Here is a 24,179-nt window from a genome sequence, read left to right as displayed (position 1 = left end):
TCTTAACAGTTGGGCTTCATGCAATCCATAATAATGCCCTCAACCATCGCATACCATTCCACAGCTCTATTTAAAATTTAAATTATGGTTTATTTAATGATGCTCACAACTGCAGAGGTTGTATCAGCATCGCCGGTGTGCAGGAATTTTGTCCCGCAGGAGTTTTTACATGCCAGTAAATCTACTAACATGAGCCTGTCACATTTGAACACACTTAAATGCTGTCGACCTCAGCCAGGATCGAACCCGCGACCTCGAGCATAGAAGGCCACCACTATACCAACTACGCTACCGAGGGCGACAGGCTCTACTTATTTTAATACTGGAATATGAGTATCAAATGTAAACAAATTTAACAACTGATAACTTGGTTATTTTTCGTCGGAGACCCTGCATTCCTGATATCAAATTGCTTCTCTACAACCCCTCTATAAACAGATAAATTTCTTCGGTTGAATTCTGAAATACCCTGTATAACTGAGACATGTTCATGAGCTCTAAAAACACTATTTATTAAATCTTAAAATGTACTTCTGTTTCCAAATACACCGCACAAAGAAGCTTGAAAGATGAGAAACTTGATGTCTGTTATATATTAAAAAACTTATGTTTGTGAAAAAAGAAACTGTTTTGAAAAGCTTTACTGTGGTAAAAAGACGAAAGATACCTGTAACTTGAACAACTTTTATCTAATACTATATTCTCGTAATTTCTTCTGATCTTATCAGAAAATAATGAAGTACTGTAGATGATGGAAATACTGTGTATGTCTTATATTCATTTCATCATCCTGCATTATCTGAATGTGATACAAACCCAAATTTACTGTCCCTGCACTTCTTTCAAAACACACTGACATCAGTAAGGGAGTACTGTACATGAACTCAAATACCACCATGCTGCGTCCATCAGGCTGTTATTTCACTTTTTACTTGTGAAAAGAAATTAGAATAATAATATTATTAAATATTACAATAGACTCTCCATAACACTGTATGTATCAAAATATGTGCAAACTATCAACTCCAACATTCAATGAGAATGTGGAAATGTCTCATTCTGTTAGACATAGTAACAAGTGCACTGAAACAGGACTTCAATGTCATTTTGTGTTTCTAACATTCTCTCAACTTTCAGAACAATTCATGTCCAAGCAGAAAAATGAGAAATTCAATTGTAAAATAAACTAACATTACGAGTTATTATTTTTCCGTAATATTTCAAGTTCCGCTAGAATGAAAATTATGACGGGAAATAAAAAAACATTTCTGAAATTTAACTGTAATTACCTAAAACTTTGTTTGAAAACTGGAGAAATGCAAGTGCTGGTAATGAATATTGTAGACTAAATCTAACTAAATGTAATTGAAGGAGACTATTAATCTACATATTTCAGTTTAATATTGATCATGTCAATCATTACATGAGAACTAAATTTATTGTTCATAATATGTATCAAAGATAATATCACAGTGAAAACTAAGTTATTTTCAAAATATGAAAATATGTATATTTTAATGGAATAATATCTTCCAACACAATCTTCGTCTATGCAAATTAGTCACCTTGCAAGTTAAAACTCACTAATAGCTCTCATATTCCCAGATGAATATGATGGTCTTAGAAAAAAAACTCATCCTTAAATTAGAACTGAATGCTGGAAAGGGAATCACATTCATATAAGAAAATTTAGATAATCAACAAATTGTGGATTTGAGTTCAATGACAAGCTATTTGTCAGTACAAGACCAAACAACTGAAAATATGATAATGGTCTGTCAACTGTTCCACCTGCACAATCGGTATGTACACATCTTAAAATATTACAGTTATTATGTACGATTAATGGAGAGTCTAGTGTTATATGGAGAAGGGAACATGCACAACCCACATTAATATTCGTTAGTTGTATTGTCAACTAAAAACATTTACATCATAATAGTTTATTAGATTAATGACTAGGTGAGATCACTTCCAGGTAGATAACACTTAAACTTTATACATGCGTTAACCACAGTGCAAAGCAAACCAAAATTCTACCAAAAGATTGGAAGCAAAAATTAAAAAATCTCAACAAATATGAATTGACATTTGTATGATTAATTAATAAGTACGGTAAAGTAACGACAATACCAATATTAACTGCATATTTAGGACAAACTTGCTTTGCTGGCCTTAAGCATTCAACATGCTCTTGCTCTTGAACAGAGCGATGCAAATCAGTTTCAAACAAATAAACCCTTACAGTTTATTTAAAATTTAAAACAATTTGTACCAACAGATTTCCACCCTTCTGTAACTACATACTAATCTGTCTCATTTATACAGTTTTTTTGTTAGCGGAAAGAGATATATTTATATATGTATAGGTCATATTGTCCCAGAGTAAATTATCTGCACTTACTATACTTGGAAATATGCTACAATCAAATTACTCACTGATTTATGAATGCAATATGATTATAAAACAAGTGTGCATAACATGGGTTTTGGAATCTATTCACATAGATTTGGTCCCATATTGAATTTGTTTTAATAAGCTCTGATAAAGAAACTGTGCTAAGGAAGTAACTGCTCTGTCTTACTGCTTATTAAATTATTTTATCATTTGGGTTTATCATTGTACATGAATTATGCAATTTTCAATTCAAATTTATAATCAATATTTCTATTTCTTCTATCTTTCTCAAACTGCAGCCAACATTAATAAGAAAATAATGCAAAATCACAATGGCATTTAATTTCTTATTTAAAAACATGCTGTCATATTTCAAAGAGGGATAAGCAGTTAGCCAAAATATAGCTTTTTTTTATTGTTTCCAGTTTTCAAACGAGAGCTTTCACTTTTTAACAACTACGTATACATAACGTAAGTAAATTTTACTGTGAAATACTTAATATCATTCTTGGAAGAAAAATACAAGATCTAACACACAACTGTGTTAATCCTTTTCAACTGAATAGTCTCTCAATGAGAGCCGTATACTTCTAATGAAATTACATATTACACACTTTGATGTACAGACGAAGATTTTAGAAGACTGCACTCCCCAGGTGGGTTAACATATCAATCTGTGTGGACTAATGCTTACTGTATGTACATTGTCTATTACGGAATCGTACTGTCTGGAATGCACGTAAATTCTTGAGTAACAAATTTAATTTCTTTTTTTCCCCATTCAGGTTATACAATATATTAATGATGTTAAAATTACAAAGAATTAGAAGAACTACTGTAATAGGAATTACTCAGAGAAAGCATGAAATTATTTACAAAATAAAAGTTGAAGATTTTCATGTTGTTGCAGTATTGGAAAGTTTACATTACTCAATAACAATAACACTACCAGATCAAGTTATCTTCATTCTCTGGTATGACTTATGTGCAAATACTTATTTGCGACTAAACTTGAGTAATATATCTTCAAACTAGAATGAAACTGAGTGTTTTGAAGTTACTGAAATGGTAATAGGGTTTATTGTCCTTCCATAGATATTTTAAATTGCAGATTTATCTTCATAAGATATTACAATTTTTTACTTTTATTATATCTGAGTTAATTGAGACAAAGTGTAAACTGAAGAATGGAATCCAGCACATTGTTCTCACATAGAATACATTACAAATGTGGCAACCACATCAACATTATGTTTTTCTTCTTTTTAACACATATAGGCCTACATAAAAGTCTATGTTACAATGTATAATGACAGAGGAAAAAAAATCAACATTTTACACACATTGTACATAACGTAAGATAGTGCAAGAAATACAAGGTACCAAACAATACATTCTGACACTGTTTTAAATGCATTCTTGTCTGTAGAATTTTTTTCATGCCTTTGAAAAGTTGAAGGAGAAAACTCATTTCAAACAAATCTGACTACTCTAAATATTTTGCAGAGAGCATATAAGTAACTATACCGTCATTCCTTGACACTGTATGTAGTATTCAAATATTGTGAAGGCAATATGTTTGCACATTATTTTAATATCAAAACATTTAAACTGAAGTGAAACGTTGTAGGTGCCAGTACGTGTGTTTTCAAACACTAAAATATTTGAACAAATAAGTCTCAGGATATTCTGTCATGTTCCTTATAATGGTGTTACGAATTTATGCTAACATTAAATAATTGTGCAAGATAGCTATCAACTTGCATACATTACTACTCTTGTATGTTAACATCGCAAGACAGAGAAGTCCAATTCAAATTCAAAAGTATCTTTGTCCAGTCCTCTTACATTATTCCTTACTTTTCTTATCTCCTTATAATCTCGTTTAGAATTTCACAAAAATGTATGTTTCCATAGGTAAGTATAAAAAATATGTATACATCTATATTTAAGTACAAATAATAATACCTGCAATTCTCTTACTTTTAATGCAAAAAATGAGATAATTACACACAATTCTCTGACAGCAGGATACATAGATTCATTAAAAACCAGATTAATTACTTTTACAATAATTCTAGGATATAAATTATTATTATTATTATTATTTCTTTTACTTTCGAAAGCCTTAATGAAATGTTAATAATATTACAGTGTTGCTAACTTTTTAAACTGAAATCGTGTTCTGTACAATATACAGATTGTATTTAAATGAAATTTCGAAGGTGTGAACTGTCAGTAATCAATGGAGGTGGAGTCTGAAATTTCATCTCAGATCTCCTATATAGAAACAAATTGATTTTTCTGGACAGTTTACTACGGTTCTTATCCTCTCCCTACTTTTACCTGAAAATTTTCTAGACATGGTACATTTCTTTAGTAAAAAATCGTATAATTTAACAAGAAACTGGTACAAAGAAAGTTCTCAAATTAATGTCTCTGAACTAGACACAGTATCAGTGCTACCATCGTGAAATTGTTACTTTTCAAATTACAATACGGTCACTCTTCAAAACATTCTCATGTATACTATTCATATTAATATAATATACATGTTCATAATTTTGAAGTTTCTTGTAACAACGAAACTATTATTACTGTACCGGTATTATTATTATTATTATTATTATTATTATTATTATTATTATTATTATTTCCGGCACTATATCGACGATATTTGTAGTCAAATATCTTTTCCTCTACATTGTTCCTTCCTTCCTCCTCTTATTCATTACATTCTAATGAATTCAATCCCCAGATCCTTATGCTCTGTAATGCTATTCTAAATAGCCTACTGCGAAAGTATGAAATGAAAAATGGCAATACTGTTTACCTTCAGTTTGTTAAATCAACAACACTGCTATGCAGAAGCAATTACATAAAAGACAATGAAAATAAAGTACCCGAGAATTTCCTTAGCTGCCACTAAACTTGAGAAAGAAAATGTAACGAGCTCTGAAAAATGTATACCAATCAATATTTACTATAACTCTAAGTTGTTAACTTCTTTCTTTAAATTATTTATGTAACTGATTGTATCAGATTTTTTTTTCCCAATTTTTTAAAGTGGAATATTAACGATTTATTGTATGGTTTGTGGTAATTGAAACGTAAGTTCTCGGTGCTGCCATATGTTGAACTTAAGGATTAAGATAATGTGTGCATATGAAAAGGGACCTCTTGGCAGAGTCTAGTTTCAGATATAATCTAAAAAAACAAAGATAGGATTCAAACTGGTGAATTTTTTAACGTCTTTGGTATGATCACATGCTAAACAATGAACTGTATAAATATTGAAGTTCTGCGTCAACTGGATCACGCTCAAATCAGTCTATCTGAAACTAGAAGCCACCTTTTCATATGAATGCACACAATAATCTTGTAACGTGTGTAAACCTATTCTAGAAAAAAATCCAGATTAAAGAAAATATAATGCATTAATGGTGAAACTGTGGAACATCATTACAATAAAACCGCAAATTTCTTGCATTATGTTTGAGAGAGACAAGCCTGAGATAGTATGTTAATTATCTCATTCTGAAGGAGAAGATTTTAATTGAGATTTTATTCGATACTTGCCTTCAAGTCTCTTATCGTTAATTTCAATTTTGGCTGTCACAAACTTAAGAAACATTACTCTACTAAAAGTAGAATTAATTTCCAACATTATTTCCGTATTTCACATATATTACGCCCTCCGTGTTGTACATTATAATAATTTACCTTGACAATTTCCTCTCCTTTTTCTCTTTTACTTCCTTCCTTTCTCACAAAGGCAAGTCAGACGAAGACCTTAAAAACAATGTATTTTTGCATAAAAAACTCATTTTACATACCTAAAGTTAGTGTGAGTAATCAGAATTGGCACTAGAAGCCATTAGTGATAACATTTCTACTTATACCGACACTAGGCCTATATATAACTGAGAGCAATATTTTAATGAATAAAATTTATGATTCAAGATGTTCATTTGACTCACCCTTGCATTTAACATAGTTATCTCAAATTTCACATGTTATGCACCATTACTCTTACGTTCTAAAAATGTATGTGTATGATCAGTATAAAGCTCTACATTTTATGTTGATTTTAAATTAAAACGAAGTCTTATAATGCGAAATTTACTATCACTACAATGCGATTCACGCTATCTTGATCAGCAGTTATGAAAGCTTTTAGGGTGAAATTGTTGTAAACAATGAGAGAAGACCACTGGGGCACAAAGCTTTCACTCATATAAATGTAACAAAAACAAAGTGTATGAGGTTTTCTTTCATAAACTGTTTTATATGAACTGCATTAGGTTGAGTAGTTTTCACAAAATACATGACGAAGTGATTACAAGGAAGAGAAGTACTTCTACACAGCACAATACTTACAAACAGGAAAATTTCAACAAATTGTCTTTATCTGGTATGTTTGCATGTTCTTAGACCATAAAGTACAGAAAAAAATGAATGAAAAATGCATATTATCGCCAAAAAACATTTTATATAATACAAATTGAGATCAATCACAAAGTAAATATAAAATCTATTATACATATAAAACAAGAAGGAATACAGAGATTCATTCAGTACATAGCGAGTTAAAGGACACTGTTACCATACAAGACCAAGATCGAGACAGAGAGGGAAGATTAAGTCCGAACCAGTGTAGGGCAACAGTGACACTCCTACATAAATAATATGAAAACGAGTATTTTATATGCACTTACAATTTCATTAACAACATAAAGAAACCTCTATATAGTGAATTACCAGAAACATTTTCTCCATTCCTTCTCCTCTGCTAATGTCAGTGCCACTATCGTGAAGATTTATAGCAATGTTTTCTTTAACCTGTATCTATTTCTCCCTGAAATTCTTCATTCTACAGTTTTTCAATGTACACATGGATTAGTCATCAAACATAAATAAGCCTGAATTCTGCGTTTATTTGTCTGAAAACTTTCCCTTACTTTAGCCTATATTAATTCCATTGCAGTATACTAACAACGATTTTGTGGTTTAAGATTACCTGATGTCCTCTTTCTAGAGCAATCTGGTTTAATTTATATTATTTTGGCTGGTTGGATTATGACTTAACACAGTAAAATAATTCTGTTCCTGTTTCATGAAGTACATAACGTGTTTTATTTTTTTTCAGACACTTCAAAATTTGTTGAGTGGAATTTGCGGCACGGACCTTACTTAATGCAATAAAATGTAAACTAAGAATATCCGTAACAGACCTCTCTTCAAGTTAGTTTGGGATTCTAAACCAATTCTTAGAACTCTGCATTTATTCCAGTGTGGTAATCAGGAACTTATGCCTGCCTATTGTTTGAAAGGCCCATTTGTTTCACATGGCATACAGCAAGGCTGCTACCTTTCTCTAGTGGAATTTTGAAAGCACTACTTTCTTTAGAGTCTGACCAGATGTCCCTTCGAGCTTGGCTTTTGTTTACCCATATGTTATATACGTAAGAAGTTGAACGATTCTCCTCAGAAGTTGTCACATAATAAACAAGCCCTTAAAATGACTGACCTAGTGGCAACTAGATCACTCCTTTCTAAAAGAATTTCTACCATAACTTGGTCTATTATATCAGAAGCCTATTTTTCTCAAAACAATAATCACTGATGAAGCCATACTTTTGTAGTTTATTTTCTCATTTACGATGTGATGAATATTCACCACACTCATAGTACATTTCAAATATTGTCTGATAAAGCAAATTTTAATCAAAGTCGTCCAGATGTGTATGTAACAAGATTTTTCACATCATAGTGCTATCCAAGGGATTCAAATGAAGCAATATAACCGGTTGCAGCAGTTTTTTTTCTTCTGAAAGATAGCGAGCCACTGTGTGTACACTTAAACCACATCTCTTGTAGTTATTATTCAATTTACCAGAAATACTAAAAATGCTGAAAAGTAAGTTTCAGAATTTTAGCTTCCTTCGATATAATATTTTAATTTCTTCTATATTTAGCACTTTTTATGCATGAAATGGAAAAACCAAATTAGCAAGCATGTGCTGACACTGAACTTGCCAAGGTCGCATCCCTATGACTGGCTGGATTGCTTAAACTGACTTTGGCTAGCTCTACCCCATATTCCTTATTGTTTTAATCGTATCTTAGAATGATCATCAACGAAACAAGAGCTTAAAACAAATTTATGATACAATAAAAGACTACAGACAAGATTATTTTATGGTCTGTAATAGGCCTGAAAATACTATCATATGACTGCAAAGCAGTGAATTAATTTTATGCTAGAACAAGAACCACTTTATACACAAATTAAGAGAAAAATTTCTACTGTTACAATTGATGTGGTTTCCTTTCTTTTATATGTACAAATTATCTAGTTCACAAAGTCTTTGGAACATATAAATGTATAATTCAACTTCAAGAGAGGCCAAGTGCCATTGACAACAAATATGAAACAAACTGCTCAACAATGACAAAAAATTGTTAACATTTCATATTCCTTTCGAAATTCCGTTCACATACATGTATATTGCTTTTTATACCAGCCTCCTTTGGTAAGGTAGGAACTTCAGAATGAGTAAACACGCAATGTCAATGACACAGTCTCCCAGTATTCTATGTAAGATGTACATATGGTAACACAAGTAAGTGCAAACATAAAATTAAAACTATAAATAAAGATTCAACCTTTTACATTTTAATTACATTGTCTTCAATGAAGGTACTAGTTGTTTTAAGAAAGGCTATGGAATTTTAAATTCATAATTTTATACATGGTAACTAAGTGCATTATATAAGAATCGACCCCATTATCTCTACTTTATTATCACTGTTATATATGTTTCAAGAACGTTCAACTGGCACCATGAAGCCCTTTTAATGACACGAGGCACGTTCAGACATCCCCAGAACACTACACTACACTATATCCTGCACACAATCCAGATATGGGAATTGGTTATAACCCCTCACAATGAAAAGTGTACTTGAAATCTGCAACATATGTTTTGGGAATGATGCAATTATTTAAAGAATCTGTGCCAGTAATTCTCGTCACTGAACTATTTGTGAGTGTGTATGTGTGTTTTACATACAAATGCCAAATTACTCATATACAGACACAAGAACCCACACACGCACACACACATGCACACATGTGAACACGCACATACACACGCAGATACAGAACTTAACAATGGTCTGAGCAGATCACAAAGAAATTTAAAAGAAAACAATCGACATAAATGCACGTGGGAATGTGCTCTTTTCTATATATCAAGTTGTTATTAATATATTAATTTCAATGAGTTAGGTTTTGATGGTGGCATTAATATTTTCATCTAATTAATTACATGATGCATAGAACATTGTTTTAGCGAGAAAAATTCTGGTTAATTACATTTAAACACGAAAAGTCTTTTTTTGTCTTTTTTGTTTTGTTTTATGTTTTTTTTACACAGTCTCACATTTCATCATGTATAATAAATAACAATTAAGCTGAATTGCCAAACAATCCTCTTAACATTTTGGAAGTATAATTAGATTTTATTCACCACTGCCACACACTTGAAAAAATATTAATTTACAAAGAATCAAAACTCGTTTTAAATAACAATGATACAAAGAAAGACAGGGAACGGACATAAGGAACGATAAGGTTATGCAAATAAATAAATAAATTCAGCTATACATCTGTACTGCGACTGAAGGGGTTGGGCTCCTCTGCACGAGAAGCTTTGCGTTCCCTCTTGGCAAACAAACCTCCGAGGAAGGACTGCTGATGGATCATCTGCTTGGTTCCTTTAGTGTTTGAAAGTGATTGCACATTCTGAGGTGATGAGGACTCGTGACTAACAGTGGATTGGAATGAAATGGACATTCCGCTGTCCAAAGATCCCATACTCCCTCTGCGCTGTGGTTTATCACCTGGAAATACACACCCAAATTCTTTCTCCAATTCCTAACACTCGGAGGCAGGCAGCAGGCAGGTAAGGCACCTCAATGTGTTTGGACCCTCCCTTATGTAAAGGACAGCTACTTACACTGCTCGTGAATATCTAGGAGAGAGTTGCTGAGAGCGGATCTCTTGAGCACAGTATCAGGTACGTGACGTTCCCTGTCGCCCTCCGGATAACCATCTGTGTCACAGCCCCCCAGCCCCGATTGTACACACGGACACACCTCCACATCTGCTACTCCACTGTCTCTGTTTTCGGCACTACTACGACCACCTCGGCCACTTTTCTGACGTTCGAGTTCAGCATCAATGCGAAGGTTCTCCATCTCGTCCATTTCGCTGATAGATTCCCGCAGATCTTCAGCAAACTTACAACGATCGTGCTCGTTACGAGCATTGAATGTCACCAACACTTTGTTATCCACTCGCTGAGACAATCTTATACCATACTGGTAATCTGGAACAATCACAACATAACGACTATTTAAGAATCAATAAAAGCCAACTATGGAGTAACTTGCTACTTGTACATCTAGTCACCCGATTGCAATCAACTGAAGACTGCTGTATCCAACATAGTTGTTTGGTTTTGTCTAATATTGCGGCTTCTCACTCAGTGAAGTGTCTGCAAAACTATTTTTATCTTATTCAATCCACCACAGTTGTCTCCAAAATTTAATAATGTATTTTATACGTTTTTTGCATTTTCACACAACCTACCAAGTCAATCTTGGCGAGCGTACTCTGGAGTGTGTGTAAAAGTAATGGAATTTATTATCAAAATTGACTAATTATTATGAGTCACCTTTACAAGAAAATACCACATCAAATACAAGAAATTATGCTCGGGGGAGGGGGGGGGAACAGTACATAGTTTAATTTGCTAACAGGCAGAAAAAAAAATACAGTTTCTTTCAATGAAATATTTTCAAATGTAAAATCATTATGCAAATGCTCATCACAGTTCATATTGCATGTACTGTGTAATTTTGAGAAGAGAGCACTTTTTCTTTACAGTTCAGATTACATGGCAACAGAACATGTATAAAATATCTTCAAGTATTGTAATTATGAAAAGTTTAATATACCCAAGTCCATAATGCTCCCTTCATTTATATCTACCACCTGATTTATTATTTTATTATCCATATACAGTAGAGCATCAATTATCCGAAACAATTGGGGACAGAGGGTGTTCGGATAATTGATTTTTTGGATAACCGATCATTTACAAAAACAAATTGTACCGGTGTCATAGGAGCAGTATGAAACAAAAAACACTAACATTAAACACAAAACTGTACATACAGTATATATTTTGTATCACACGTCTTACAAATAGTACAGAAAACTGACTAGCCTAGTTTAACAAGGTCAAAAGGCCATTAAAGTAGGCCTACAGTTTAGGAAAGAGGTCCAAACTTTTTTTTTTTTTTTTTTTTTTTGCTTCAGAGCTGAGACTCGTTTTTTGCCGTTAAATCTCGGAAACAGTGCTAGCTGCCAACTGGAACGCTTTCGGTTAACTGATGTTTCGATTGATCGGTATTCAGATAATCGATGCTCTACTGTAATATCTAATATACATTACATCAAATGTCTCAGCATTATTTTCTTAAAAGAAATAGCAATGATTGATATGTGATTATCTCATTTATATACATCATCCTTTAACTTCCAAAAGTAATGGACATATTTTCATGGTCTTAACAGTGATGTCAAATCACTGAAGGTTAATAGGATTTCATCTTTCATTTCATACCTTAAACATATCCAATATTTCGGTGAACTTACGTGGAACTTCAAATAGTGCGACTATCATCCCACAAAGGGGGAAACTCTGCCGAAATGTGTATGTTACAGAACTTTTCTTTTTGCTCAATATTTTGGTGATGACAAGAAGATCATTGAAGAGAAAAACTTCCCTCTGATGTACACCAGGTCGCTCTTTCTTATATATATCTGGAATCTCATACAGACGGCAGTAACACACCAGCCGTCGGTGAGGAAGTGCCATGTTCTGAAAATTGAAAAAACACGTGTGAAAACAGATTGTTCAGATTAATGCAGAGTTTAAGAAACAACAGATGTAAAAAAAAAAATAAAGTTTTATGAAATTAATCAATGACCTTCCCCTCTCCTACATCTTGTGTTCCTAAGTCTAAATCAATGGCAATATCCTATAACAAAAATAAATAAAATATTTATGTAGTCTTAGCCTGTATCCTTATGTTACATTCACTTTCCAGTACTTGAAACTTAAATTATCAAAACCACGTAAAAAAAAATTTAGCATGCAATCTAATTATTACACACCATTCATGATATATATATATATATATATATATATATATATATATATATATTATTACAGATTGTCAAAATGATTTCTACTCATCTACAGTTACAATGCTCTTTATTGTCAGAGGCAAGATATTTGGTAAAAAATTCTTACAATATTTTAATTAATTCATGTAATTGGTGATATTTTGTACTGAAAATCAATTCAAATTCACATTAGTTTCGCGACAATTTCTTGATTAGTATAAGGGGTAAATTTCAGGTTTGATTATCAATATATACACAGTGCAAGTGAAATAACCATGCAGCTTGAAAGGGACGATAGAATACACTTAAAGGCATAGAAAACCTATATTACGTTTCGTGATTAAATGCACAGTTAATTAAGAAAATTAAGTCGGAAATAGTTGTCTTTCTTCTCGTAATAAAGATGTAAGAGGTCAACGAATTCAGGTCCGTCTCTGTACACGAACCTCCCTCTCTCGTTACGATGTTGCAACCTACTCGCATCATTGAATGGCTTGAAAGTAATAGTTTTTAAATTAAATTTACAAGAAAACCAGAGGGATAAACGATTGTTTATTAGATTTCCTATCAATATGGACAAAAATCACTATCCTACTAGCAACAGTTACCGAATAAGAGTGTGTTAAACGTTGGGGGGGGGGGAACATTTTTTTTCTGAAAAAACCATGAACTTTCTATCAATACGGTATTACACTTTTTTGTTACATACAACAAGAGCTATTCACACTGAAAATCTGCAGGGTTATTTCACTTCCACACTGTGTGTGTGTGTGTTTGTTGTTGTTGTTTAGTCAACTGTCTGAAGACAGGTTTGAACCTCACAAACGATACCAACAAGCCACCACTTATGAGGCAACTAGGCCAGGAGTAATGGGGTAGGATGGCCAGTTCCTTTCCCCCTCCATTGCATATATATCGCGCGCGCACACTCTCTCTCTCTCTCTCTCTCTCTCTCTCTCTCTGTCTCGCGCGCGCGTGCGTGCGGTGGAAGTGAAATAGCCTTGCAGATTTCCAGAGCAAATAGCTCATGCTATATGTAACAAAAAACTATAATATCATATCAGTGGGAAGTTCATAGTTCTTTTCCAAATGTTTTAACAATCTCTTATTTGGTAACTATTGCGAGTATAATCGCGATTTTCGTCCATATCGATAGGAAATCTAACAAGGAATAATTTATTTTAAATCTAATAAGGAATAATTTATCCCTTTGTCGTATTTCAATAGTGAGCACGATTTTCGTGTAAATTTAATTTTAAAAACCTCTAAATTCAAGCCAATGCACAATGCAAGCAAGTGGCAACGTCTTGGCAGAGACAAGCTCACCTACTTAAACATACCGAATTTGTAGACTTCTTACATCTGTATCACGAGTACTGTGTGTTAGCAATGATGTTGCTGGATTGCTGAAATTTCAAATTTAATTTTATAATTAACCAAGCATTTAATCACAGAATATAATATATAGGTTTTCTATTCATTTACGTGTACCCCATCGTCCCTTTCATTCTGCAAGGTTTTTTCGCTTCCACCGTGTGGTGCATGCGTGTATGTGTGTGTGCATTTATGTATATGTGCACTTCTTAAGGATAATATAACAAGAGTACAGCATTTTAAAACTTCTAAAATTTATAGGCCTACTGCACCACCATCTGTATCACCATATTGCAATAATCCGTAACTTTTGACATCTCCCTTCATAATCATTCTTCCTAAAGTTAAATTTAAAGGAAAATCTCTTATCGGCATTGGCTACGGCAACTAGTGGCGTTGTAGGACCTTTTCATACAAATTACGGTAAGGGTCCCTTTTAGCTTTTAAATGTAATAATAATGAAGATTTTTGCAGCAAGGTCGTTAGTAGTCATTACGATATGCGCACAAAAATACCTGCTTTCCGAACATCAATTTAAGCAAATGATGGTGGTATAGGGACAATAAAGAAAGAGAAACGAGCCTGAAATATATTAAAAATCGACAGTTGTAAGATTCAATCTAAGAACAATAGTGACACTATTCCAAAACTCTCATATATGAACATGAAAGGAAAAAGAAAGGCACTTTCTTAGTGAAAATGGAAAAATAATATGTATTTGTTGTTATTTATTGTTAAAATCATAATATTTCAACGAAATCAGATCAAATTCTCGAAATTTTGAGGCAAAATAAACCAGTTGAAAACTATGACAAATACATTTACAAACTTTTCTTGCTGATTTAAACAACTTTTCGCTAATACAGTAAATTCGTGCCTTACTTATTCCATGTCAAAGAAGAAAGTAATAAAACTGCTAAAAATAAAAGAGTGATGGAAGTGCAAGAAAGATAAACGTAATTAATTTATTACTATATTCCGTAAATCAATCCCATTTTAGGTGTGTAAGCCAAGTACCCAGGGAAGAAACAAAACAATCGATTGGGAAAGGTGATAGAATTTTCCATCTTTCATTTTTCAAAGCAGGGACAAAATTCAGGTATACTTTACCCATTAAATTCCAAGTATTTTAACCTTCAATAGTTGCCTACTATTTTACACAAAACATTATTAATCTTGTCTTAGTACTGTAAAACTTAGTAAGATAATATATACACACACAGCTAACGGAACTAACCTAGTCTTAGTAACATAAATGAAGGATTGAAATATAACTCATATAGTGCAACCCAAAAATAATTCTGAAGAAAACAGGTAATGCAAAGAACTTCATGAGACACATTAACATTACAATTCATTTAAGAGAGCTTCCATTCATACTTCTGTTGCTTCTAGCGGATTTTAATACTTTTCTGTTTTTTAAATTACATACCGGTAACAATTCTAAACAAGTCATTTAATATTCTGCTTTGATCAAATGAACAGAACATTTGTTCCTAATATCAGTCCACGTCATCAGTCATATGCGAGAATGCCCTCTCTACAAAGGCACTGGAAAGTGTTATAGTCAAGGCTCATAACAACATTTCTGCCAAAGCAGGCAGACAGAACTGCTTAAAAATTCCCATACACTTCAAACACGCATTCTTCTTGCCCACTTTTCCTTCCAAAAATTTTGACAATATATTTTTAAGATGCTATAATCTACAAACACAGCATCCAAACTGACACTAACTTTCAGTGCATTAGCTGCTGCTGCTGCTGCTTGAATATTTCTGACAGAAATCTGACCATTTCCTTTAATGATATTGATTCAAATTTTTGTAGGGGATTGTTTTCAGAGAAATCGAAGTTCTCCTGAAGACAGAAGATAGCACTTTCATAAAACTTAAAAAGGAAAACAGCTTCTAATGATTTTATTACATTGGAGTCAGTTTTGTTTCTGCTCATGAATACACGTGCCCCACAAATAAAAATATTGAAATAGTAAAATAAATTACATGCGATAAAACTGGGAAAATTATTGCAGAGAATTGAATGATAAACGTCCCAAAAATTTGAAAAATTAGCGTCTCAACTGGCATCAAGGCAGAAAGTTGGACAAACAAATTCGAAACTGGAACTATTCCACAAAAATCAGAAAGGGCAGCAATCCTGACGATAGAAGTCAAGATGTAATTGGACCTCAAATTTACTACTATTATAAGCACATTTTATCGGTTATTTTATTAAAAAACTACAGAATGTCAATAACAAATAATGACAAACATGTTTTGTTATGTAGTCTCTCTCTCTTTCTAGGTTATTTTACGATGATTTATCAACATCTTAGGTTATTTAACGTCTGAATGAGATGAAAGTGATAATGCCGTGAAATGAGTTTGGGGTCCAACATCGAAAGTTACCCAGCATTTGCTCTTATTGGGTTGGGGGAAAACCCCGGAAAAAAACCTCAACCAGGTAACTTGCCCCGACTGGGAATCGAACCCAGGCCACCTAATTTCGCGGCCAGACGCGCTAACCGTTACTCCACAGGTGTGGACTGTTATGTAGTTAGTCCCTTACTTACTATAAAGGCAATCAAATTATAAACTGAAGGAAAACAAAATACCAGTAACACAAAACTGAAGAAGAGATGGAATTACAAAAGTACTCTCTCCCTTTTTCCAGTTCCTCACTCTCACTCCCGTCTCAATAACAGCAAGCAAATTAGTGTTAATGTGGAATGTGTGACAAACATTTCCTGATATACTCTTACTTTTAAAATGAGTAATGTTAACTATCTGACATTTTACTTCTGTGGAAATACTGGGGGCTCAATGTCAGTTTGACTATTATCACCATTGTCAGTGTCTTCGTCAGTAAGCAATTCTTTACTGTCCTCTTTGTTAGTGCCTTGTAAATTCATTATATTATAGTTTCTCTTTCTCTCTCTCTCTCTCTCTCTCTCTCTGTATGGAGGAGGGACCCGAAGGCTTACACTGCAGCCTGACGCTTATTGTGCTTATCACTCCTATTCTTGTGAACAATTGGGTAGCCGAACGGCCACACTCTTGTACAAGTACAGCACGCTGCACTGTGAACTTAACCCAAGCTATTGTATGAATGATGATGATATGTGAATTAATGATGGCGAAATGAGTCCAAGGTCCAATGCTGAAAGTTACCCAGCAATTCTGCTTCAATTGGTTGAGGGGAAACCAGAGTTTCTCAAATTTCATTAAGAATTTTTTTCTTACATAATGTCCTCCACTCATTGTTCTTCAGTTGCTGCATGCAGAATTATGTTTCATTGTCTATTTCTTATTTAAACTAAAATATCTATTTGGTCTCAGCCACAAAACCAGTACACGAAGTCCGCTTTATTAATCTTTTTATATATAAAGGCTCGCCTTTGCAACACTTCTTAATTGTACCAATTATAACAGATGTATGAAATGTAGATTTCCAAAGCTAAGGTAATTTTTTTTTGTTTCAGGACTAGAATTAACCTTTAACATAGAAGCCAAAACCAATCTTTCATTGTCGAACTCATTTAAGCTCGAAAACCTCATACAGGATCAATATGTTTTCTAGGTAATAAAAACACCTCATCACTATTATTCAAAGCCAGGTTTTGTCTTCCTTAATACTATATAAATGATGTTCTGAGTTGAATAAACTCAGCCAAATTTTAAACATAGGCGTTGTCTTATGATTTTTATATGTCGCTGTTCTGTCAACATGTTTGTGTTAACACCAGAGGTGATGTAATACTGGTTTAGTCGCTAACATGGTAAACAGAAACAGTCTGTTCAACGCAAATATGGAAGTTAAGAAAATATATTTTGGACTTACAGGTTCAGAATTCTGCTATTTGTCTTAGAAGTATTTCACATTAAATAAAAGTATTTCTATCCAGCGAAGTAACGAATATAATATCGGAAATCCTTCCTGCAACAATATCGATGGGCCAGTTCAAAAGGGGAACAACACAAAATGCAAAGTTTCGAGATAATATTTTAAGTTTCATATCGCAGTGAAAAATACAATTAACATAATTATAATTGGAACTTATAGCCTATATAAGAAACATCATTAACAGAATTTGGAGTAATTTCAATGATACTTGAATTTTTCACAACACGAAACCACAGTCTACTATATACAGTCACGAAGCTTGGGGTGATTTTTTGCATTTGTCGCAATAGTTGCTAGCCGCTTGGAGCGTTGTGAGTACTAGGAACAATAGACTGTGCCACAGGCATCGTGATCTAATACAGGCCGTAAGACAGACCATGTAACTCGCTTAACCCGATCACGAAGGGCAGCATTTCAACCATATAAATTAGTTGGAATGCATAAACAGTAACATATGTTTCTCTAAAATGTAGTGTAATTCCATTAATAAAATTTAAAACAATGATTATGAGACACTTCCGACATAATTCACTTGCGAGTTAGAGTGTAATATCAGTGGCGTATACTGGTTAAAGGGTTTGGGCTACCACTGACCCTATTATTACACAAAATATATTTTAAAATCCCTGTAATAAAATTCCTTACATATTTGTGTGAATTCCAGACGTCTTGATTGGGACGAAAATACGTTGATGACTTCGTCATTGAAATTACAGTTGAGGCACTTGCAAAGTTTCTGTAGAAATGACTTTTCAATGGATATTAGTGCCAAGCCGGATAAACGTTCTTGTGTATGAGTTGATCTACAGTAGGATTTTATTCTCTTCAACGCAGAAAATGTTCTTTCTACCGATGCTGACGTAGCTGGTATTGTCACAATTAATGTTGCCAATTTAAGGACTTCAGGAATAACTTGGTTCAGATGGTTTTCATATATGGCAGATAATATTTCATGGATAGGTTTCTTCGAAAAATCAAAGACTTCTGCTGAATATATTACACTTAATCATTTTTCAAACGTACTTGATCAAAGTGACTGTTATAGGACTGAAATAATTTGTTTAGTGCCTCATTCGGGAAGTTTTCTCTATAAGCAGAAATTCTTTGAGAATCTAGAAGATGTGTGAACTGAAGCTTTCCATAATCAGAAAATCTGTCAGTAATTTCCATGTGCATACGATCTAATATGCTGTAGTACAGCTGCCTGTATTTCAATTCATCATCTCCTTTTCTTTGCTTTAATGGTGGTTCCATTGTATTGTCTGAAGAATTTTCATTTTCCATATTACTCCATATGGACGGAAACCCACTACGTCTGAACTCGGATATAGTATTTTTTTAACTTTGATACCTCTTGCAAGTAGTATGCTATGTCTAGACTTTTTGTCTGAAGAATATTGTAGAGCACATCTGTATGTGCGAACACTCTAGCATAGACTTCAAGAAGAAATATATTCTGAAACTGTGTGAAAAAATTCAAATATCCTTGAGCCTGCACAATTACAGCATCATCCCAGTTTTCTTCACAGTCATTACAAATGATATTTTTAAAGAAAGCAGTCCGTTTTTCTCTGTATTCCTTTACTGTATTTACAAGCCGAGATGTAAAATTCAATCTAGTTGGTGCTACTTTTGGGAGTTTCTTGTTCATAAATTCCTTGAGTTTTCTGATCTTTTAGGAGATGATGAGAAAAATGCAGCTAAACCCGACAGTGTTTTGAAAAAAATGCGGCATTCTGGAATGGATGAAGTAGTTTGTTGCAAAACTAAATTGAGAACATGGCTGTAACAATGGACTAATAGTGCTTGAGGATACTTTTCTTGAACTTCTGTTTTTAAGCCATTAATATTTCCCGCCATAACTGAAGCACCATCGTATGTCTGTGCAATTAACTTATTGCCGACATTGTATTCTGCTGTAACACCTTCCACATGCTGAAACAAAGCAGCAGCAGTTTTGTCCGAACTGACATTTGTGAATCCTATAAACCGTTCTTGAACATTGGCAGTACTGTCGACATATCTTAAAACAGTGGACAATTGACTCTGATTAGAGCAGTAACTTGTTTCATCAACAACAATGGCCACGAAAGGTTTTATGTTCTTTATCATAACCCCACTTATAGCAAATATTAAGTCATTCTGAATTGCGGGAGAAGTACCACGAAATACTGTTGAACTCTCAAGATGATTGGCCAGTAAATGGTCAAATTCACTTAAGGAACTTAAATATTCAATATAATTTCCTATATTGTCTGATTCCACACTCTCGTTATGATCCCGAAAAGCCAATTCTTGTTTTCCTAGAAAGCAGACTGCGTTAATAAGACGCAGTAAAATCTCCCGATTTTTTTTTTCACAAGAGCATTGTGTTGGTTGATGTGTAGAGCTTTTTGCTTAACTAGCTGTAAATCAATTCTTGTCTTCCCAAAGTTTGTAAAGTTCATGCTGCTACAAATATGAGCTTTTGATTTGTCGTATTCTAGGACTGCCATTCGAAGGGAGTTCATATTAGAAAATCCCTCTTTTGACCACACATTAGTTTCGCGGCTAAATAACAAACATGGCCAGCAAAATAGTTTAGACAGTTTAGAAGTACCACACAACCAATTCCACTTACCATATGATGTTGAAGTGAAATGGCGTGTGTACTCACGCTGTTTTTCTTTTACGTCCATGGACAAATTTAACTCAGGAGTTGGTCTTTCCATTTTCACAATTTCAACTTTCTCGTTGTTATGTACGACGGTTAAAAGGCACTTTTAATAAACCTTCTATTACACAGTCATTTTCAACACAAACCTCTCCAGAAACTTGTTCTGCCATATTTTTCACAATATCACTTAATTGGGAAATTAAAAACTTAATAATTCACAATTAATATAAATCTCAGACACTCGAACAAATCACAGATTTAAAATAATGCACTGCAAGAACACAATCACATTCATGAGCTAGCGTACTAAGCGTATTGTTGCTTCGTGCCTGCGAAGAAACCGATCATGAGAGCGGCAACTCGCCCGGCCTACACTGCACGATGGAAACAGGGAGCGGGGGACGGGCAGTTGTGCGACAGGACAGCGTGCGCGGAACGGTCACAGGCTACCTCACGTAGCAAGCGGTTTCTCCAGCAATGCCGCCTTGACAACTTGTTTCTTTTCGAGAGCAGAGAGCACATATAAATCTAACAATTACTTTAATTTTAATTACTATGGTAAAACTAATAATACAATATTATTACATTATGTTATATTATAAATTTTTTCTTTTGTAATTTCCTTGGGCTACCACCGGTAGCCCTGGTAGTCCGCAAAATACGCCCCTGTGTAATATTATTAATGGTGTGAAAATTACGTTGTTCGTATGTGTAATACCTGCCTTTATTTCGATTAAATATTGCGAAATTCTTGTACATTCATTTATGCACGATTCAATAATTTTCAATTGCACCGCACGGATATTTAGATATGTTGAAATTATAGGTTATGTTTACTATACCAGTTGCCCCTTTCTGTCTAAATTTAGTGATCTCCTATGCCTTGCCATTCATATGAAAATATAGGTTATGTTTACTATATCTAACTTATATTCCTAAATTCGCAATTATGCATTATAATTAAGCATAATGTCATGTATGATACCCTGGACATTCAATTTGTCTGTATTTTAATACTACAATTGAGTACTGAATTGTTGTATCTACAATACTACTTAAGAGACGAAGTAACACAATTGTACGTACACTAATATCATAGGAGTGGTATGGTAAATGTTTTGTCTAAAATTAAGGAAGGTAGATGTGCTAAATTGAAATCACAATATAAATTCTTTTTTATTAAATCTCAAAATAGCTTCCATTCTAAACTTAAAATGTTGACGCGAACAGATTATGTTAACATGCAAAATTCTCTTCACATTAAAATAACACAGTTTTGTAATTATTTTTCTGCAACATATTATGCAACAAGAAGTAAACGGAACTTATGGACACATTACACTAAATAAAGCTTAGCAAGAAAGTTATAATATAATATTTCACTGAGCTCCATACACTGAAATAGAAAACCCGAACAAACATTACGGCCTTTTAGATCGACTGTGCCGTATTTAGCATTTTTGTGAAAAGCTATGTAAACTGTGAAATGATCGGTAAATGGCTAAAATATAGTAATTTGAATAATAATAATAATAATAATAATATGGGACAAGGAGACGTCTTTAGTACTATAAATTGTAAGAAAAATAGGTTAGAGTCATCCTTCTTCCGAAAGATCCAGGAAGGTGAGTTTATAGAATATAATATATATTTTATGAAAATAATATATAAACCTTATGTATTTCATATTTCAATAGTGGAAGGAAGGTGTTAATTTTTTAAAAGAACACGATATCGAAAGTACAATACATTTTATGGTCTGCTAGGGAAAGAGTCTGTGATGAGGCAATAGTAGCGATCCTGGTGGTGAGCAACTATCTATGGATGCATATTTCAACTGTTTACGTTTGCATATTTAGTAAGTATTAAGCTTCGTGACTGTATATACTAGATTGTGACGAAACTTTAAAATGTAGTTATCTCAAAGCTTTGCATTTTGAATTATTTCCCTTTTAAACTGGCCCACCGATATGCATTCATAGTGGGAATACAGTATGTAAATATTGGAAGCTCCTTGTTGGACAGTGATCAGAGGCTCGTCAGAGTTAAATCGCGTCCCATTTTTTAAATTATAGACAAGCAAATTTGTATACACAGCATAACAATTCAAAAACAGAACTGGTGCTATGAACAATTAACTGGTGCTGTCAACTACCACAACCAAATGTGAATCCAAAGAGTGACAGTTCCTAAAGTGCTACAACACTATCATCATTTGAAAAAGTAGTGTGAACTTACTGCAAATATCTTATGTATGTGTTGGGAAGCAAATATGGAACAAGTGAACTGTAATTTTGAGTTCAACTGGGCAAAAGTGTCACAAACATTTCGAACGATGAAGTATGTGTGTTGTGTAAGTGGAGTTCATTGGCTGTCTCATACTTGTGTTTATGAGTGACACAACTCTTTCCACCATGGAAGAGACTCATGCCAAAACGAACAGACTGGGAAAATAAATAATATGATTTGAATATCAGAGTTGAAGTTAGTACTAAATAGTCAAGTAATACAAGTGAAAGTAATGATCATACTACTGACCAATGTGCAAAGCTTCGATTGATTTCAGAGGTTCTGTACATTCATTTGAAAATAACTCATAATTCAGAGAAAACTAAGGTCTGTGAACAGTTTGTTTCACATTCATTTTCAGATGAACAATAACAGCTCAGATATGAAAACAGCAGGGAACTCATTAAGACTACCGGAAACGAACTAGTTCATGAATTCAGTTGTCATGGGTAATAAGATGTGACGTTTCCAGTATGACTCTTAAACAAAGCAACAGTATTGAGTGGTCAGGCTGGCGGATTTGATGACTTAAGAAGAAAATTATGGCCAGTAAGAAAGCATTAAAAGACTCGAATATTAGTATCGAGGAAGTTTTTTAATACGAGATGAGGTGCAGAAGAAAGGTGTTAGTGCCCTTTTTGAAAGCACTTAAGAGTAATGAACGTTAAGCAAGATTAGTTAAAGATAAATTAAAAACCAATGGTGAAATATTAAATGTCGAATTTTGTCTCAAAAGCATGAATGAATCGGAAAATGATGAGAATTTAAATGAAAGGAAAAGGGCAGAGATAAAGAAGAAAGTAAGAGGTATTGCAAATAAAAACTCGATGAAAAAGAGTCAAGTTGGAGAAGGCAAGAAGACAAGGACACATGAGTATGCATAGGAAGGATTTCTGCAGAAATCAGCAAAGTCAACAAATTCCATTCAAGTGGCAGATTTAAGAACAACCTCTCAGGGATCAATGTCAACAGGAAACGAGAGTGTGTGTAGGAAGGAGCAAAGTGGACAAGAACGGAACAGATACCTGGATGAGATTAGTAATGACATCTCCTCAAGTCCACATCAGAAGTGAAGGGAACAGAAAAGTGATGGAGATAGCAGTCTCCCATGACATCAGCAGTAGAGATCTTGAAAATAGAAGTAAGCAAGGGAGGAGGAATGATGAGTGAAGGAAAGAAGATAACTGGGAAAGAGGACGGGCAGAAAAAAAGGAGAAGTATAGAGAATGTTAATCGAGTACAGATCTCGAATTACATATCTACGGTCAGTGGCCATTAAATTTCAAATGGCTTATCTT

General features: G+C 33.6%; 1 protein-coding gene across 14 annotated transcripts in view; it reads right to left on the bottom strand.

Annotated features, from left to right (window-relative positions):
* Positions 1 to 1,892: 1,892 nt before the first annotated feature.
* The window catches only part of siz (Brefeldin-resistant Arf-GEF family protein schizo), a 177,563-nt gene continuing 155,276 nt past the window's right edge, over positions 1,893 to 24,179 (bottom strand). For all 14 annotated transcript variants that reach the window (XM_069837699.1, XM_069837704.1, XM_069837700.1 and 11 more), the window contains 3 exons: positions 12,129 to 12,354; positions 10,423 to 10,794; positions 1,893 to 10,306 (listed from right to left, as the gene is read on the bottom strand). In XM_069837699.1, the coding sequence (XP_069693800.1) occupies positions 10,065 to 10,306; positions 10,423 to 10,794; positions 12,129 to 12,354 (840 nt within the window). In that variant the 3' untranslated portion in view covers positions 1,893 to 10,064. The remainder of the gene's footprint in view (positions 10,307 to 10,422; positions 10,795 to 12,128; positions 12,355 to 24,179) is intronic.

This window comes from Periplaneta americana, chromosome 10, assembly GCF_040183065.1.
Source record: "Periplaneta americana isolate PAMFEO1 chromosome 10, P.americana_PAMFEO1_priV1, whole genome shotgun sequence".
In the NCBI taxonomy this organism is placed as follows: Eukaryota; Metazoa; Arthropoda; class Insecta; order Blattodea; family Blattidae; genus Periplaneta; species Periplaneta americana.
The sequence above is the reverse complement of the archived record's forward strand: the minus strand, read 5'-3'. Positions and strand labels throughout refer to the sequence as shown.